The sequence below is a fragment of the Dama dama genome, chromosome 30 (genome assembly GCF_033118175.1).
Source record: "Dama dama isolate Ldn47 chromosome 30, ASM3311817v1, whole genome shotgun sequence".
NCBI lineage: Eukaryota > Metazoa > Chordata > Mammalia > Artiodactyla > Cervidae > Dama > Dama dama.
In genome coordinates this window covers 17323787-17339803 of record NC_083710.1, presented here as the reverse complement: position 1 = coordinate 17339803, position 16017 = coordinate 17323787, and the positions used below count along the sequence as shown (strand labels likewise).

The window sequence follows — 16017 nt, the reverse complement described above, 5'->3', positions numbered from 1 at the left end:
CCCTGGGCACAGGCAGGTAAGCTCTTCCAAACAGGCAACACTATCTTGAAAATGCTTTCTGATCAATACCTAGAATGTCTCACATCAGCCCAGAGCCTTTTGAGCTCACTGGCTCCATCCTAAGCCTTGCAGAAGTCACATCTGAGCATCAGCAGATGAATATTTTCTGTCTAACAGTGAAGCGGGGGGAGACCTCTGATCTTCCCCCAATACTTCTAAGAGATTCAGACCCAGTTCTCCGTGTGTCTCTGGCTCCCCACCTACATACCAGAAGCCTCTTCCTAAAACTCACAAAGCAAAAGATTTGATTCTGAAACCAGACTCGATATAATGGGGCCACGGAGGCTAGTTTTTTAGAAAGAGCTGCCATTTGGGGCATGACACTGTGTTTGATAGCAGACTTGGGTGCTCATGACATGTTCCTTTCCCACCAGAGGGGCAAACCATTTGCATCTGTGTACTAGAAGCATTCCTGTGAAATAGATAAAATATCTTGTCAGTTCCAAGGAGGTGCAAAATAGACCTTAACTGGAGAGCATTCTTCCCCAGATGATAGCTAGGCAGTCAGGTTGGAGAAAATGTTCCAAATAGTGTTTGTGAGATTGCCCACCTGAATAATCTTTTTTTTTCTTTTTTCTTTTTTTCAATGTGGACCATTTTTAGAGTCTTTATTGAAAATTGTTGCAACATTGCTTCTGTTTTATGTTTTGGGTTTTTTTGGCTGCAAAGCACATGGAATCTCAGGTGGTTCAGATATAAAGAATCTGCTTGCAGTGCAGGAGACCTGGGTTCAATCCCTGGGTTGGGAAGAGCCCCTGGAGGAGGGCGTGGCAGCTCACTCCAGTATTCCTGCCTGGGGAATCCCATGGACAGAGGAGCCTCGTGGGCTCCATGGGGTCGCAAAGAGTCAGACACAACTCAGCAACTGACCCTTTCACATGGGATCTTAACTCCCCAACCAGGGATTGAACCCACCACCCCCTGCACTGGAAGGCGAAGTTTTCACCACTGGGCCACCAGGGAAGTCCCCGTACCTGAATAATCTTTAATATTACGTACATTCTGGTGTTCTCCTGAGTAGCCACCTGTCACAGTATGTGAATGAATGAATGAGTGTTCTGTTGCTTAGACAGGCTATCATGAATCTGTTTTCCAGACGTCACAGTGCCTCTGGAAAGCATGTGGCATAGGAAGCTTTGCAGAGACTTCCATCTGGCCACGTGAAAAGCAGAAAGGAAGCGGCTCGTTCACAGCAAGAGATAATTGCCGAGGATACCAGGGACCCAGTACTGCTTTTTTACGAACTCAGTGTTTTCTACAGATGAGGCAGAAAGGGGAGTGGCCAGGGCACAAAAGAAATCCAAGAAAGGACGCTGCTCTCAAAAAGCTTGTAGTCTAAATGAGGAAATGGTGTATTTATGAAGGAACTTGAGAGTCAGAGGTGAACTAATGAGGTGCTCTATAGGGCGGGCAGACAGGTAGCTCAACAGGAGTTGGAGAAGGGCAAAGTGCGTGCGGATCATGACCACCAGGGGCACCCGCGAGTCTGTGCTCGTTGTCATGGTTTCCTCTGGGCGCATCTCTCCCCTTTCTCCCCTCTTTCCTCTCTGCATTTCCCTCCAGATCTTTCCTCTTCTCCTTCTGGTTCTTTCCTTCTGTTTATCTTCTTCCTGCTTTCTTGTGCTTTTCCTCGCACCGCCTCGCCTTCCTCCCTGGTCCTCTGCCTTCCAGCCCTTTCCTTCTCTTTCCCCCAGGTCCTCACTTCTGTTTATCGTCTTTCCCTTTTTCCTTCTCTTGACTCTCCAGCCTTGACAAAGCCTATGTGGGTGTCTCTTCAGTCCCCCCAAAAGAAAACCCCTTCTCCACTGGCCTCCCTTGCCTGACTGATATGGGACACGGAGCCAACCATCCCCAATGATAAAATTTATTTATGCCTTCCTGTGTCCGTGTATACATGTGCTTAGTGGCCTGGCAAGGAGGCAGTGGGCTTGAACCAGACTCAGCAAACCAGAAAATAAAGCAAGTACATCTTACAAGTGACCTCTGCCTCTCACAAATCACCATCACGCAAGTCCCTTGGTTACAAAGCCTTTATTCCTTCTCATCCTTTCTTTTCTTTCAAATTAGAGCAAATCAATCCTTTCTCAAAGAGTAAACATTAGAAAATTTTAAACGGGAGTGAGGGGAGCCACTGATAACATTGAAGAATAAAAAGACACACAGACCCCCAGTTTCCTGGAATAAAAACCAGCTGGGTAAGAGGAAATAAAAGCATCATGTTTATGATGACCCTCCCCAGTTGCCAGAGCACCAACACGTGGTGTATGGGAAAATGAGATTTCACAGTCACAGCACGTTTCTGACCTATATCATAATGCTGCATGGGATTCTCTTAGCCTCGTGTATCCGATTCGCCTCATAGTATCCTTGTGAGAAAGCAAATGTGGTGTTGGAAAGCCAGGCTGGATGCAGCATCAGGAGCCCGGCGCAGAGCTCCAGCCTCGCCACGTACCAGCTGGGCCAGCAGCAGCTCTGCCCTGTACCCCAGGGTTCCATCCGTGACCCACAGGAGCTTAGGGAGACTCCCCGACCTCAGAAGGGGTCTGGGGAAGGGAATCCTGCACGCCTGGTGGGGAGATGGGTCCCTGTGGCTCTGATCACACCCAGTGAGCGCCGAGTGCTGTGTGTTTGTGATGATTCCATGACGCTTCCAGTTCTGAAGACCACAACATGACTGAGAGGAAGAGAAAGGATACCGTGAAGGCAGGATCATAATGGCTGACATGTTTTAATAAGGAAGGGAAGAAAAAAGAATTAAAGTGAAGAAATTTGTAGGTTTACATTCTTCTTCAGCCATATAGTAAAACAGAAGGACAAATTGAATTTTCTCTTGAATTTGTCTTGAAAAATCTCAAAATGTCACGTGTCACATAGGTTGTTTTATCAGGAAGGGAAAAGGTTTAAAAACCATCAAAATAATAACATGAAGCTGTTTCACCTTGCTGTTTGTTCTTGCATGAGATATAAACATCTTTAAGGAAATGCTCTAGACTCTAGCTGAGCGCCTTATTAGTAAATGGATTTTTTTTTTTTTTTTTTGCATCAGGCTCCTTTTAATTGGTTCCCCAATACTGTTGTCCTTTGATATCTGCAGGCAACTGGCTCAAAGAAACCCTGTGGTTACCAAAATCCACAGATGCTCAAATCCTTTATGTTCACATAAAGTGACTTGGTCTTTGCATGTAACATACACAGCAACATCCTTCCTCTATTTATTTGGTTGTGCCCAGTCTTAGTTGAGGCATGTGGGATCTTAGATCTTTGCTGCAGCACACAGGATCTTTAGTTGTGACATGTGGGATCTATCTCCCAGACCAAGGATCGAACCCAGGCTCCCTGCCTCAGGAGTTCGGAGTCTTAGCCACTGGACCACCAGGGAAGCCCCGATCCTCTCTATACTTTTAACTATCTCTAGATTAGTCCCAATAATATATCATTGTGAATCTGTTTTTTTGTGTGTGTGTTTTTTTTATTTCTCTTGATTAGTGATGTTAAACACCTTTTCATGAATCTGTTGGCCATTTGTATGTCATCTTTGGAAAATGTTCAGATCCTCACCCATTTTTTTGATTGGATTGCTTGTTTTTTTGCTACTGATTTTGTGAGTTCTTTGTACATTGTAAATATTAACCCTTTATCAGACATATGATTTGCAGTATTTTCTCCTAGTCAGTAGATTGCCTTTTCATCTTGTTGATGGTTTCCTTCACTGTAGAGAAGCTTTCTATTTGTATTTATTTTTTAATGGGTATTTTAGATAAGATTTCATTTGAGGTGCCTGTTCTATAATTGTGTCCTTGTCTACATTATAATATTTACACCATCCTGGCAGAATCAGGCTGTTACCTTGCACTGTCAACAGCAACTGGTAGTTGACTGCTTCTGAGGACACCAATGGTTACTATACTCATTTCTGACTAACTGGTTATTCCAATTAAGTAATCGTGAGAATTTCAAATGCCACTTTCACTACTGTTTAGCTGTGTGACTTTGGACAACTTATTTAACATCTCTGTACCTTAGCTTCACAGTCTATAGAATGGTTTTTTATGTGTATTAAATGATTTAATAGATGAAAACCATTTATAGCAGTATCTGGCACATAGTAAGTGCTACCTAGTGTTGGCTGCCCTTTGTTTTGTCCTTAAAAGTGCACAAAAGACCTATCACATTCTCTCAGCTTTGAGATCTTCACCACAACCTAATGGACAGGTGAATTTTAAAGGCTTGCCCAAAAACCAGTGTGAGCGTATGCTGGAGTAGAAGTCCTAGGAGCATCCGATGACTTTCTTTCCAATTCCTTTCCTGCAAGCGAAAAATTACCCAAAGAGATTTAGTGACTTAGGCAAGATGGTGGTGGTGGTTGTTCAGCTGCTCTGTCATGTCTGACTCTGCAACCCCGTGGACTGTAGCCCACCAGGCTCCCCTGTCCATGGGATTCTCCAGGCAAGAATACTGGAGTTGAGTGATATTTCCTTCTCCAGGGGCTCTTCTTGATCCCGGGATCGAACTGACATCTCCTGCTTGGCAGGCGGATTCTTTACTAACGCTGAGCCACCCAGGAAGCCAGGCAAGGTGGTAAAGCAGGTTAATGGTCATTTGTGACGGGAATGTGAACTTCTGCCTCTACATTTCTTTCTTCTAGCAAGTGAACCGCTTATTTGCTTGTTTAAATAACTTTTTGATGAGATAGTGCATTTAAAGCACGTACTCTGTGCCTGGCCCAGACTCAGGAAGTGGTGCCACCTCTCTGCTGCCGCTTGCCAACTTCTGCTTCCTTTGTGGTTGAAGTCTAGGCTCAGGTCAGAAGCTACCATAGGAAACAAGGTGATGCTACTTTTCAGCACAGAGTTTGACCCACCGATCACAGAAGACCTGATGTGAGCGTGTAGGATTTGATCAGCATTGCTTAAATATGGATAGAGAGAGAAATTGTACCTGTGCCAGGCCCTGTGAGACATTTTACACACAATCCTAATAACACTATTCTCCACAGTGGCTGTACCAACTTACATTCCCACCAACAGTGTGGGAGGGCTCCCTTCTCTCCACACGTTCTCCAACATTTGTTATCTGTAGATTTTTTAATCATGGTCATTCTGACCAGTGTGAGGTGATACCTCATTGTAACTTTGATTTGCATTTTTCTAATTAGTGATGTTGAGCATCCTTCCATATGCCAGTTTGTCCATCTGTACTTCTTTGGAGAAATATCTGTTTAGACCTTCTGCCCATTTTCTGATTGGGTTGTTGTTTATTATTATTAAATGAGCTGTTTGTGTCTTTTCTAAATTAAGCCCTTGTCGGTCACATTGTTTGCAAATATTTTTTCCCATTCTGTAGGTAGTCTTCTCATTTTGTTTGTAGTTTCCTTTGCTGTACAAAAGCTTTTAATAAATTAGATCCCACTTGTTTATTTTTTTTTATTTCTATTGTCTTGAGAGATTAACCTAAGAAAACATTGGTACAATTTATGTCAGAGAATGTTTTGCCTATATTCTTCCTGGGATTTTTATGGTGTCATTTTGAGTTTATTTTTGCATATGGTGTGAGAGATGTGTGAGGGAGTGATCTGACTTGATTAATTTATATGCAGCTGCCCAGCTTTCCCAACACCACTTGCTGAAGAAACTATCTTTCCTCTCTTAGAGTCTTGCCTCCTTTGTCGAAAATTGACCATAGGTGTGTGGGTTTATTTCTGGGCTCTCTGTTATCCATGTATATTTTTGTGCTGGTACCATACCATTTCGATTATTGAAGCTTTGTATTGTTGTCTTGGGCAAACTCCAGGAGATGGTGAGGAACAGGGAGGCCTGGCATGCTGCAGTCTATGGGGTTGCAAAGAGCTGGACACAACTTGGCAATGAACAACTATTGTCTGAAATCTAGGAGGGTTATGCTGCCTGCTTTGTTCTTTTCCCTCAAGATTGCTTTGGCAATTCTGAGTCTTTCATGGTTCCATATAAACTTCAGGATTCTTTGTTCTGTGAATAATTTGACAGGGATCATATTAAATCTGTAGATTGTTTTGGATAGTATGCCATTTTAATCATACTGATTCTTATTAATAAAACCCTAGAGCATGTGGTATCTATTTCTTTGAATCATCTTCAATTGTCTCATTATTCTCAGCATGTAAATCTTTCACCTCCTAAGTCAGGTTTATTCCTAAGTATTTTTATATGATTTTTTCAAAGGAATTTTTGTTTTTTTACTTTCCCTTTCTGATATTTAATTGTTAGTGCAAAGTAAAGAAATGCAACAGATTTCTGTACATCAATTTGTATCCTGCTACTTTACTGTATTATTTTATTCATTTTAGTAGTTTTTGTGTGGTCTTTAGGGTTTTCTATATATAGCATCATGTCATCTGCATATAGTGACAGTTTTACATCTTTTCTCCCAATTTGGATACATTTCATTTCTTTTGTCTGACTGTTGTGGCTAGAACTTCCAAAACTATGTTGAATAGAAGTGGTGAGAGTGTATATATCCTCCTTGTCTTGTTCCTGATCTGAGAGGCAATGCTTTCAAGAGTTTCACCACTGAGTATGATGTTAGCCGTGGGTTTGTCATAAATGGCCTTTATTATGTTGAAGTATATTCCGTCTGTGCCCACTTCCTGAAGTTTTTATCATAAAAGGAGGTTGAATTTTTTCAAAATGTTTTTCTGCACTTATTGATATCATGTGGTTTGTATTCTTCATTAATAACTTATTGACCACAGATATATTATTACAAAACATTATTGAGATGTTTTAATATTCACTTACATAACAATCACCAGCAACAGGTGTTAGTGCCTGCAAAAATCCCCCAGGCAATAATGTGTTAATATGGTGTATCATACTGATCCATACTGTGGATATTGAAAAACCCTTGCATCCCTGGGATAAATCCCATTGGATCATAGTGTATGATCCTTTTAATGTACTGTTGGAGTTGGTTTACTAGTATTCTGTTGAGGATTTTTCCATCTCTGTTCATTAGTGATACTGGCCTGTCATCTTCTCTTCTGTGGTATCTTTGTCTAACTCTGGTATCAGGTTCATAGTGGCCTCGTAGAATGAGTTCAAGAGTGTTCCCTCTCTTGAAATTCTTTGGGCAGGTTTCAGAAGAACAGGTATTAACTCTTCCAAAGTGTTTGAAATTAGTCTGTGAAGCCACCTGCTGCTGGACTTTTGTTGTTGAGGATTTTTAAATTACTGATTCAATTTCAGTACTGGTAATTGGTGTATTATTTTCTATTTCATCCTGGTTCAGTCTTCAGAGATCTTCTTTTGACTTTCTATGAATGTGTCCATTTCTTCTAGTGTGTGCATTTTAAAGGTGTAGGGTTTCAAAGGTGGTTCAGCTGGTAAAGAACCCACCTGGCAATGCAGGAGACATAAGAGACAAAGGTTCGATCCCTGGCTTGGGAAGATCCCCTGGAGAAGGGTACCGTGGCCCACTCCACTATTCTTGCTTGGAGAATCCCATGGACAGACGAGCCTGGTGGGCTACAGTCCTTAGGTCACACAGGGTCGGACATGACTGAGGTGACTTAGCACATAGTAACTTGTAACATTCCTTTATGATCGTTTGTATTTCTGTGGTGACAGTTTAACTTCTCCTTTTTCATTTCTGATTTTATTGACCTGTGTGGCCTCTTATTTCTTGATGAGTCTGGCAAGAGGTTTATTGATTTTGTTTACCTATTCAAAGAACCAGCTTTTAGTCTGATTGATCTTTTCTATTGTTTTTGTAGTCTGTTTCATTTATTTCTGATCTTTATTTCTTTCATCCTACTAACTTTGGGTTTTGTTTGTTCTTGCTCTGGTTGCTTTAGGTATATGGTTAGGTTGTTTGAGATTTTTCTTGCTTTGTGATGTAAGACTGTATTGCTATAAACGTCTCTGTTAGTTTTGCTGTGCCCCATAGGTTTTGAATCATCATACTTTTGTTTTCATTTGTCTCTAGGTATTTTTTTATTTCCTCTTTGATTTCTTCAGTGATCCATTGGTTGTTTAGCCTCCACATGATTTTTTTTTTCCAGCTTTTTTTGGGTAATTGATTCTAATCTCATAGTACTGTGCTCAAAAAGATGCTTGATATGATTTCAATTTTCTTAAATTTACTGAGGCTTACTTTGTGCCCAGCATGTGATCATTCCTAGAGAATGTTCCATGTGCACTTGAGAAGAATGTGTATTCAATTGCTTTTGAATGAAATGCTCTTTAAGTATCAGTTAAGTCCAAATGGTATAAATGTGTCCTCTAAAGCCTCTACCTCCTTGTTGATTTTCTATCTGGATGATCTGTCCAATGATGAAAGTGGGATGTTAAAAGCCCCCCCCCCCCAACCATTATTATGTTACTATCAGTTTCTCCTTTTATGTCTGTGAACATTTGCTTTATATATTGGGTGCATATATATAGCTACAACTGTTATATCCTCTCTTGGATTGATCCCTTGATTATTATGTAGTGTCCTTCTTTGTCTCTCATAACATGCTTTTTGAAAGTCTATTTTGTACAATATGAGTATTCCTACTCTAGCTTTCTTTTGATTTCCATTTGCATGGAATATCTTTTTCCATCCCCTGACTTTCAGTCTGCATATGTCTCTAGGTCTGAAGTAGGTCTCTTATAGACAGCATATATATGGGTCTTGTTTTTGTATTTAGCCAGGCTATATCTTTTGGTTGGATCCTTTTATCTATTTACATTTAAGGTAGTTATTGATATGTATGTTCTTACTGCCATTTTGTTACTTGTTTTGGATTTTTTTTTTTTTTTTAGGTTTTTTTCCTTCTTTTATTCTCTTATTCTATGATTTGATGACTATCTTTGCTGTTGTGCTGGGATTCATTTTTCTTTTTGCCTAAAAATATATATTATAGATTTTTTTATTGGCAGTTACAATGAGGTTTTGATATATAGCATGCTGTATACACTCACACATACACATGTATATACACACAATTATTTTAATTTGCTGATCTCTTAATTTCAAATGCATTTTAAATATCCTGCATTTGTACTCTCCTCCTCTATTACTAGTTTAGATATCATAGTGTGTGTGGATGATTTCCTGCCTTTACTGTTGTTTGCCTTTACTGGTGAGTTTTCCTATTTCATAATTTTCTTGTTTCTGGTTGTGGCCTTTTCCTTTCCACCTACTGGAGTTCTTTTAGCATTTGCCTGTCTGTAAAGCCTTGGATTCCTCTGTCAAATGTGAATGAGTGCCTTGCTGGGTAGAGTATTCTCAGTTGTAGGTTTTTTCCATTTGTCACCAATTATATCATGCCACTCCCTTCTGACCTGGAGTTTCTGCTGAAAAAAATTAGCTGATAACCTTATGGGGATTCCCATGTATGTTATTTGTTGCTTTTCTCTTGTTGATTTAATATTTTTGTCAGTTTGATTAGTATACATCTTGGTGTGTTGTTCCTCCTTGGGTTTATCCTGCCTGGGACTTTCTTACTGGATTTGGGTGACTGTTTCCTTCCCCATGTTAAGGAAGTTTTCAACTATTATCTCTTTGAATATCTTCCCAGGCCCTAAGCCTTTTGGAACCCCTGTCATGCAAACGTTAGGACATTTGATGTTGTCCCAGAGATCTCTTAAACTGTCCTCTTTTCATTATCTTTTTTTTTTTTTTCTTTATTCTGTCTGTGGCAGTGATTTCCATGACTTTCTTCCAGCTCACCTATCCATTCTTTTGCCTCATTTTTTCCTGCTATTGATTCTACTTTGTTCATCTCAATTACTGTATTCATCAACTCTTGTTGTTCTTTATATTTTCTAGCTCTTTATTAAAAATTTGGAACTTCTCACTCTCCATTCTTTTCCTGAGTTCTTGGATCATCCCTCCCGTCGTTACTCGGAATCCTTTCTTGGGCGGATTGCCCATGTCACTTAGTTGTCCTTCTATGGTTTTTATCTTCTTTCTTCATCTGAAACATATTCCTCTACCATCTCACTTTGTCTCAATTGCTAAATGTATAACAACAGCTCAGTCAGTCATGTCTGACATTTTGTGACCCATGGACTGCAGCACACCAGGCTTACCTGTCCTTCACTATCTCCCTGAGTTTACTCAAACTCATGTCCGTTGAGTCAGTGATGCCATCCAACCATCTCATCCTCTGTCGCCCCCTCCTCCTCCTGTCCTCAGTCTTTCCCAGCATCAAGGTTCTTTTCCAGTGAGTTGGCTTTTCACATCATGTGGCCAAAGTATCGGTGCTCCAGTTCAGCAGCATATTTTTATGTAAGTGGAACGTTATGTTTCTCGACTTTGGAGAAGTGGCATTGTATAGGGGCTGTCCTTTGTGTCCCGGCAGTACACGCCCCTCTTGTCATGCAAGGGCCAGGGACCAGCTGGTCCCAGGGTAGGCTCTGGTCTGCATTTGCTGACTTAGTTCCACATGTTGCTGGACTGTAGTTCTCTGGCTTCGGGTGTGTTGCCCCTGTTATGGGAGAGGCTGGTCTAGAGGCGTATCCAGGCTTCCTGATGGGAAGGGCTGGTACACGCCCACTGGAGGGTGGGGCTGGCTCTTGGCCTTCTGCTGGGCAGTGCTGTGTCAACTGTCAGTCACTCACTCAGTCGTGTCTGACTCTTTGCAACCCCACGAAATGTAGCCCACCAGGCTTCTCTGTCCATGGAATTCTCCAGGCAAGAATACTGGAGTGGGGAGTGGATTGCCATTCCCGTCTCCAGAGGAACTTCCCAACCCAGGGATTGAACCCTGGTCTCCTGCCTTGAAGGCAGATTCTTTACTGTTTGAGCTACAGGGAAAGTCTCGTGGAAAGCACTCAGGGAAAGTGCTGTGTCAAGGAGAGTTCTGAAGGAGGCTGTGTGCTCAGGTAGTCTTTAGGCAGCCTGTCTGCTGATGGGTGGGGCTGCGTTCCCACCATGGTGGTGGTTTGGCCTTAGGTGTCCCAGCACCAGAGCCTTGGTTCCAAAGTGGCAGCCTCCAGGAGAGCTCACACAGGTGAATAGTCCTCAGCACTTCTGCCACCAGTGTCTGTGTCCCCACAATGAGCCACAACTGCCCCCTGCCTCCCCAAGGAGACCCTCCAAGACCAGCAGGTAGGTCTGGCCCAGGCTTTTACAAGGGAGAGGAAAGTGAAGTCGCTCAGTCATGTCCGACTCTTTGCGACCCCATGGACTGTAACCTACCAGGCTCCTCTGTCCATGGGATTCTCCAGGCAAGAATACTGGAGTGGGTTGCCATTTCCTTCTCCAGAGGATCTTCCTGACCCAGGGATTGAACCCGGTCTCCTGCACTGTAGGCCTTTACTGTCTGAGCCACCACAGAAGTCTTACAAAGGCACTGCTTTTGCCCTGGGTCTTGGTGTACACGAGACATTGTGTAAGCCCTCCAAGAGCAGAGCTGCTGTTTACCCGTCCTGTGGAACGTCTGTAGTCAAGCCCTAGTGGCTTTCATAACCAAATGCTCTGGGCATGCCGCCTCCTCATGCCAGACCCCAAGGCTAGGGAGTCTGCCATGGGGCTCAGAACTCTCACTCTTGTGGGAGACCTTCTGCCACATAATTCTTCTCCAGTTTGTGGGTCACCCACCCAGGGGGTAATGGGATTTGATTATATCACACGTGCACCCCTCTTGCCTTTCTGTTGAGTTTCTTCTTTACATCTTTGGATTAGAATATCTTTTTTGGTAGGTTCAAGTCTTTTTTAATCGGTGGTGGTTCAGAAATGGGTTGGGATTTTGGTGTGCTTACGTGAGGAAGTGAGCTCAAGTTCCTTCTATTCTGCCATCAGCATGATGAATAAACTCTTAATTACTGATTTTTTTTTAACAAACCAGTGCCATATCAACAGGCACAACAGCACCCCTTTACAGTGATGATAATGAAGTCTAATTGCACCCCAATAACAGAACTGCCTTCAGCACTAACGGGGAAACCTCGGGGGTTCTGAGTGATGCAGGATGCCCCAGCAACACTGGCAGGAGTCCTTGTCCAGGTTCTAGAAGCTGTCTGTGTTCCCTGAATTATGGCTCTCTCTCTCTCTTCAAAGTCAGCCATAGCAAGATGGACTTCCTTCTAACCATGCCATCCATTCTAGTTTGATCCAATATTTTGTTTTGAATGTTGTATCTATATTCATCAAAGATATGTGCTCAGATGCTAAGTTGACTGAACCTGCGTCTCTTATGTCTCCTATACTGGCAGGGAGATTTACTACTAGCACCACATAGGAAGCCCCAGATGCTGGCCTATAATTTTTTTTATATTGTCTTTGTCTGATTTTAGTATCAGGTGATGGTGGCTTCTTATAATGACTTTGGGAATATTCCTTCTTCTGTCTGTTGGAAGAGTTTAAGAAGGATCTGTGTAGTTCCTTTGTATGTTTGGTAGAATTTCCCAGTGAAGCCATCTGGTCCTGGACTTTTGTTTGCAGGGAGGTTTTTTGTTTTTTTTTTTTTTTAATTACAGATTCTATTTCACTTCTAGTGATTTGTCTGTTCAAAGTATCTATTTCTTCTTGATTCAGTTTCTAGAAACTTGTCCATTTCTTATAGGTTGTCCAATTTGTTGGCATGTAATTGTTCCTAGTATTTTCTTACATTTTTGTATTTCTGTGGTATCAGTTGTTTGGTCTCTCTTAATTGTTAACTGGAAAGTATCCTAAGTGGTGCTATTGGTAAAGAACCCACCTACCAATGCAGGAGACATAAGAGAGGTGAGTTCAACCCCTGAGTCAGGAAGATCCCCTGGAGAATCCCATGGACAGAGGAACCTGGCAGACTACAGTCCACAGGGTCACAAAGAATTCAGACATGACTGAAACGACTCAGCACACACACACAATACCTATACAGTGATTGTACCATGAAAAAATAATGAGGTCTTATTTGCTGAGCATTTCTGTATGCCCAAAGCTGTGCTAAGCCTGTAGTCTTCACACACCCTTAATGTTGTTATTCCCACTTTCTATGACTTACAGAGCCTACCTTGGTAGGGTCATTTTTAGCTCATAACAATAGTATGATACAACTTTAAACAGAAATTCAGGATCTCAGCTTGCTGAGACCCATATCTATATATATATGGCATGGATTAGGATGCAAATATAGGAAAATAAGAGCAATGGCTGTGTTATAGTAGAAAGATTGTGGTGGTTTCAGTCTTTAAGATAAAATGAATTATTGGTATAAAAATATATGTAATAAAAATTGGGAGAAGAAAAAAACTGCATTAAAAAACAACCTACCTGGCATTTATGACTAGACATTGAGACTTTTATTGCTGTGGGTGCTGGGTTTCATTTTTATTCCTAAAGCTTTCTGGTCTTCTGGTCCCTGTGAAGAGAAGGAAGTTAGGGTGACAGGAAATCTACCCACCTGTCCTCTGGTCCTCACCAGGTCAGATAACAGAGCTGCCCTTTGGATCAGAGGATTGTGGCTTTCCAGAAGTGGTGATCAGTTTTCTCTGAGCCATCTTAAATCTCACCCCATCTCCTTTTCACATCAAGGCAGGGCTGCTCAGACATCATGCTGCCAGTAAGGCAGTCATCCATATGAAAAGTGAACCTGGAACTTTCCACCCTGCTTATCTCATGCCCCTCTCCTAACAGCTGCCCAGGAAGCAATGCAGCAAATCACACTCAGCCCTTTAACTCGTGCTCCTTCTGTAAGGACCTTACTTAACAGCCAAGCAGAAAACCGCATGTTTGTCTCATTTGGGAAAGCACGTCCTCACTCAACCCCCTGCCTCCTTTAAAATGAGTTCCCCTCCCAAAAGTGACTTTTCTTCCTTTCTAACAGATATCTGCAAATGAAATCGAAATGCTTTTGATGAGGTTGCCACGCATGTTTAAACAGGAATTCACAGGCGTGGGAGCAACGCTGGAAAAAAGGTGGAAGCTGTGTGCCTTCGAAGGAATTAAAACTACCTAACTGTGAAGAGCGATGAAATCTCTGGACGAAACCGCCTGAACCCGGCCAGGGCTGTGCTGCGTAAGCCCAGGAGTTTTGGGGCAGGTCCAATGTGGGACCTTTATGGAGCCGTCAGAGCCTGACTGTAGTTACATCTGTGGCGTTCTCTTGTGAGTGGAAATGTAATTGTGTACCAGTTCCCTAAAACAAACAAAGCTTCATACTGTGACAGATCTGTTTGCTATGAAAACCAATGATTCCACAGTCATAGTGATGGCAGAACCCTAAAATATGCTACATTTGAGACTAGCTCACCAAGCAGAATATTTAAAGTTAATAATGGTGTAGCAATGGTCGTTGCTAGGCTACAGAGCTGTATATGTAATGTATAGCTGAAATCATTCAATGACATTTTCCTGAAAGTCTTTATGTTTTAGTAAAAAAAAAAAAGAAGAAGAAGGAAAAAAAGTAATTTTACAGTGAGGAAAAAATCATACCAAAAGAAAACTTGAATATGTGTCTGAACAGTTATTTTGTAAATTAAGTTATATGCTGTTCTAGGGACTTTTGCCTTATTGAAGAGGCAGAAAATGTGATTGGACTCCTTGAGAATGCTTTATCAAGAATATTATTTTTCTAATGTAACAATCCTCCATCATACATTCTTTTAACATGGACTGCATAACAATTTTCATAAAATGTAAATAAAAGAAAAACTAGTGCTACTGTCTTGTACTTGGTATGTAATATTCAGGTTTATGCATCAAAATAAACATTCAGTAAATATTGCTGTTACAAATTTTATAGCAAAGATATTAATTTTTTTCAATAAATATGACTTCTACCATATTGGTTTTGCAAATTATTCTTTGATATATTTTAAGAAATATTTTTCACATTATTCAGTCCCATCTCATAGCCCATTATTTTTAAATGATTAAATAAATGCATGAGTGACATTAAGAGACAAAACATTATTTCAGACAGAAATATATAAAAGTCATAAAGTAGAAAGTACTGAGAAAAGATTATATAGCATTAGAATGGATATTATTTGAAAATACCAAGATATGACAGCCAAATATAATCACCATAAATTTTATGTTTGTTTTGTGTCCTCATGCATAGGAACAAAGGAGCCAGTTACTATTATTAATTCTGGATTTATTTGTGTGTTTTCTGGAAAACATACAAGTTAGAAAAAGAATTTAAAAATTCACACATCAACCGAGAATTTATAGAGAAAATTTAGATTTCCCTTCTTTAAATATAAGTAGAACAGAGCTTTCAATTGTATTTCCCTCCTGTCTCCTTACATGAGAATCACAAAAAAGCAAGTATTCAAGATACTGATTGATTTTAAATGAAACATTTTTTTAGGAAGACAGCTGAACAGTGAATGTTCTTTGAAATTCCAAAAAGACATTCATAATTTCCTACTGGACATTATTGTCCTCAGGCTCTTTTTACTGAGTCCTGATAAATTAAGATTCTTAGTCATGCCTCCCATAAATATCTACACATGTTATATTCAGGCTCAGTGCTAACACCATGAATATGCAGCTGAATAAGAAAGGACACCCCACCCCCGCAACCGAACCAACAACTAAGTTCAACAGAGAAAAGAAATTTTCCTAAAAGTGTCTATATGACGTGAACCATGTGACAGTAAAGATGTGATAATGGAGCCATGATCCAACCTTAATGTCAATGTCATATTTAATGTTGAAACACTTGAGGTCTCTTCACTAGCATCTGTCAATGCCCACCACCACCATCATCCCGACATGTTTATCTCTAGGTCAGGAGACAAATAAGGATACAACAATCCGAAAGGGGACCTCCTTATTTACAGATAATGTTACCATAAAATAGAAGACCTAAGAGGTTCACCTGAAAAAGAATTAGAAAAGACGAATTCAGTCAAGTGGCAGTTAAAGACGTCTAGTAGGGACCCAAAGGAAGGTATCATAATCTAGGCCACCTGCAAACTGCAAACCGGTAGATGTCTTCAAATGTGCATTCATACTTTCAAGTATTGCCTGCGATCACTTTAGCCTCAGCATACACTG

General features: G+C 41.0%; 1 protein-coding gene across 2 annotated transcripts in view; it reads left to right on the top strand.

Moving 5' to 3' along the window:
• ENOX1 (ecto-NOX disulfide-thiol exchanger 1) overlaps positions 1–14784 on the top strand; it is a 662946-nt gene extending 648162 nt beyond the window's left edge. For both annotated transcript variants that reach the window (XM_061133275.1, XM_061133276.1), the window contains one exon: positions 13835–14784. In XM_061133275.1, coding sequence (XP_060989258.1) covers positions 13835–13966 — 132 coding nt within the window. In that variant the 3' untranslated portion in view covers positions 13967–14784. The remainder of the gene's footprint in view (positions 1–13834) is intronic.
• Positions 14785–16017: the final 1233 nt, after the last annotated feature.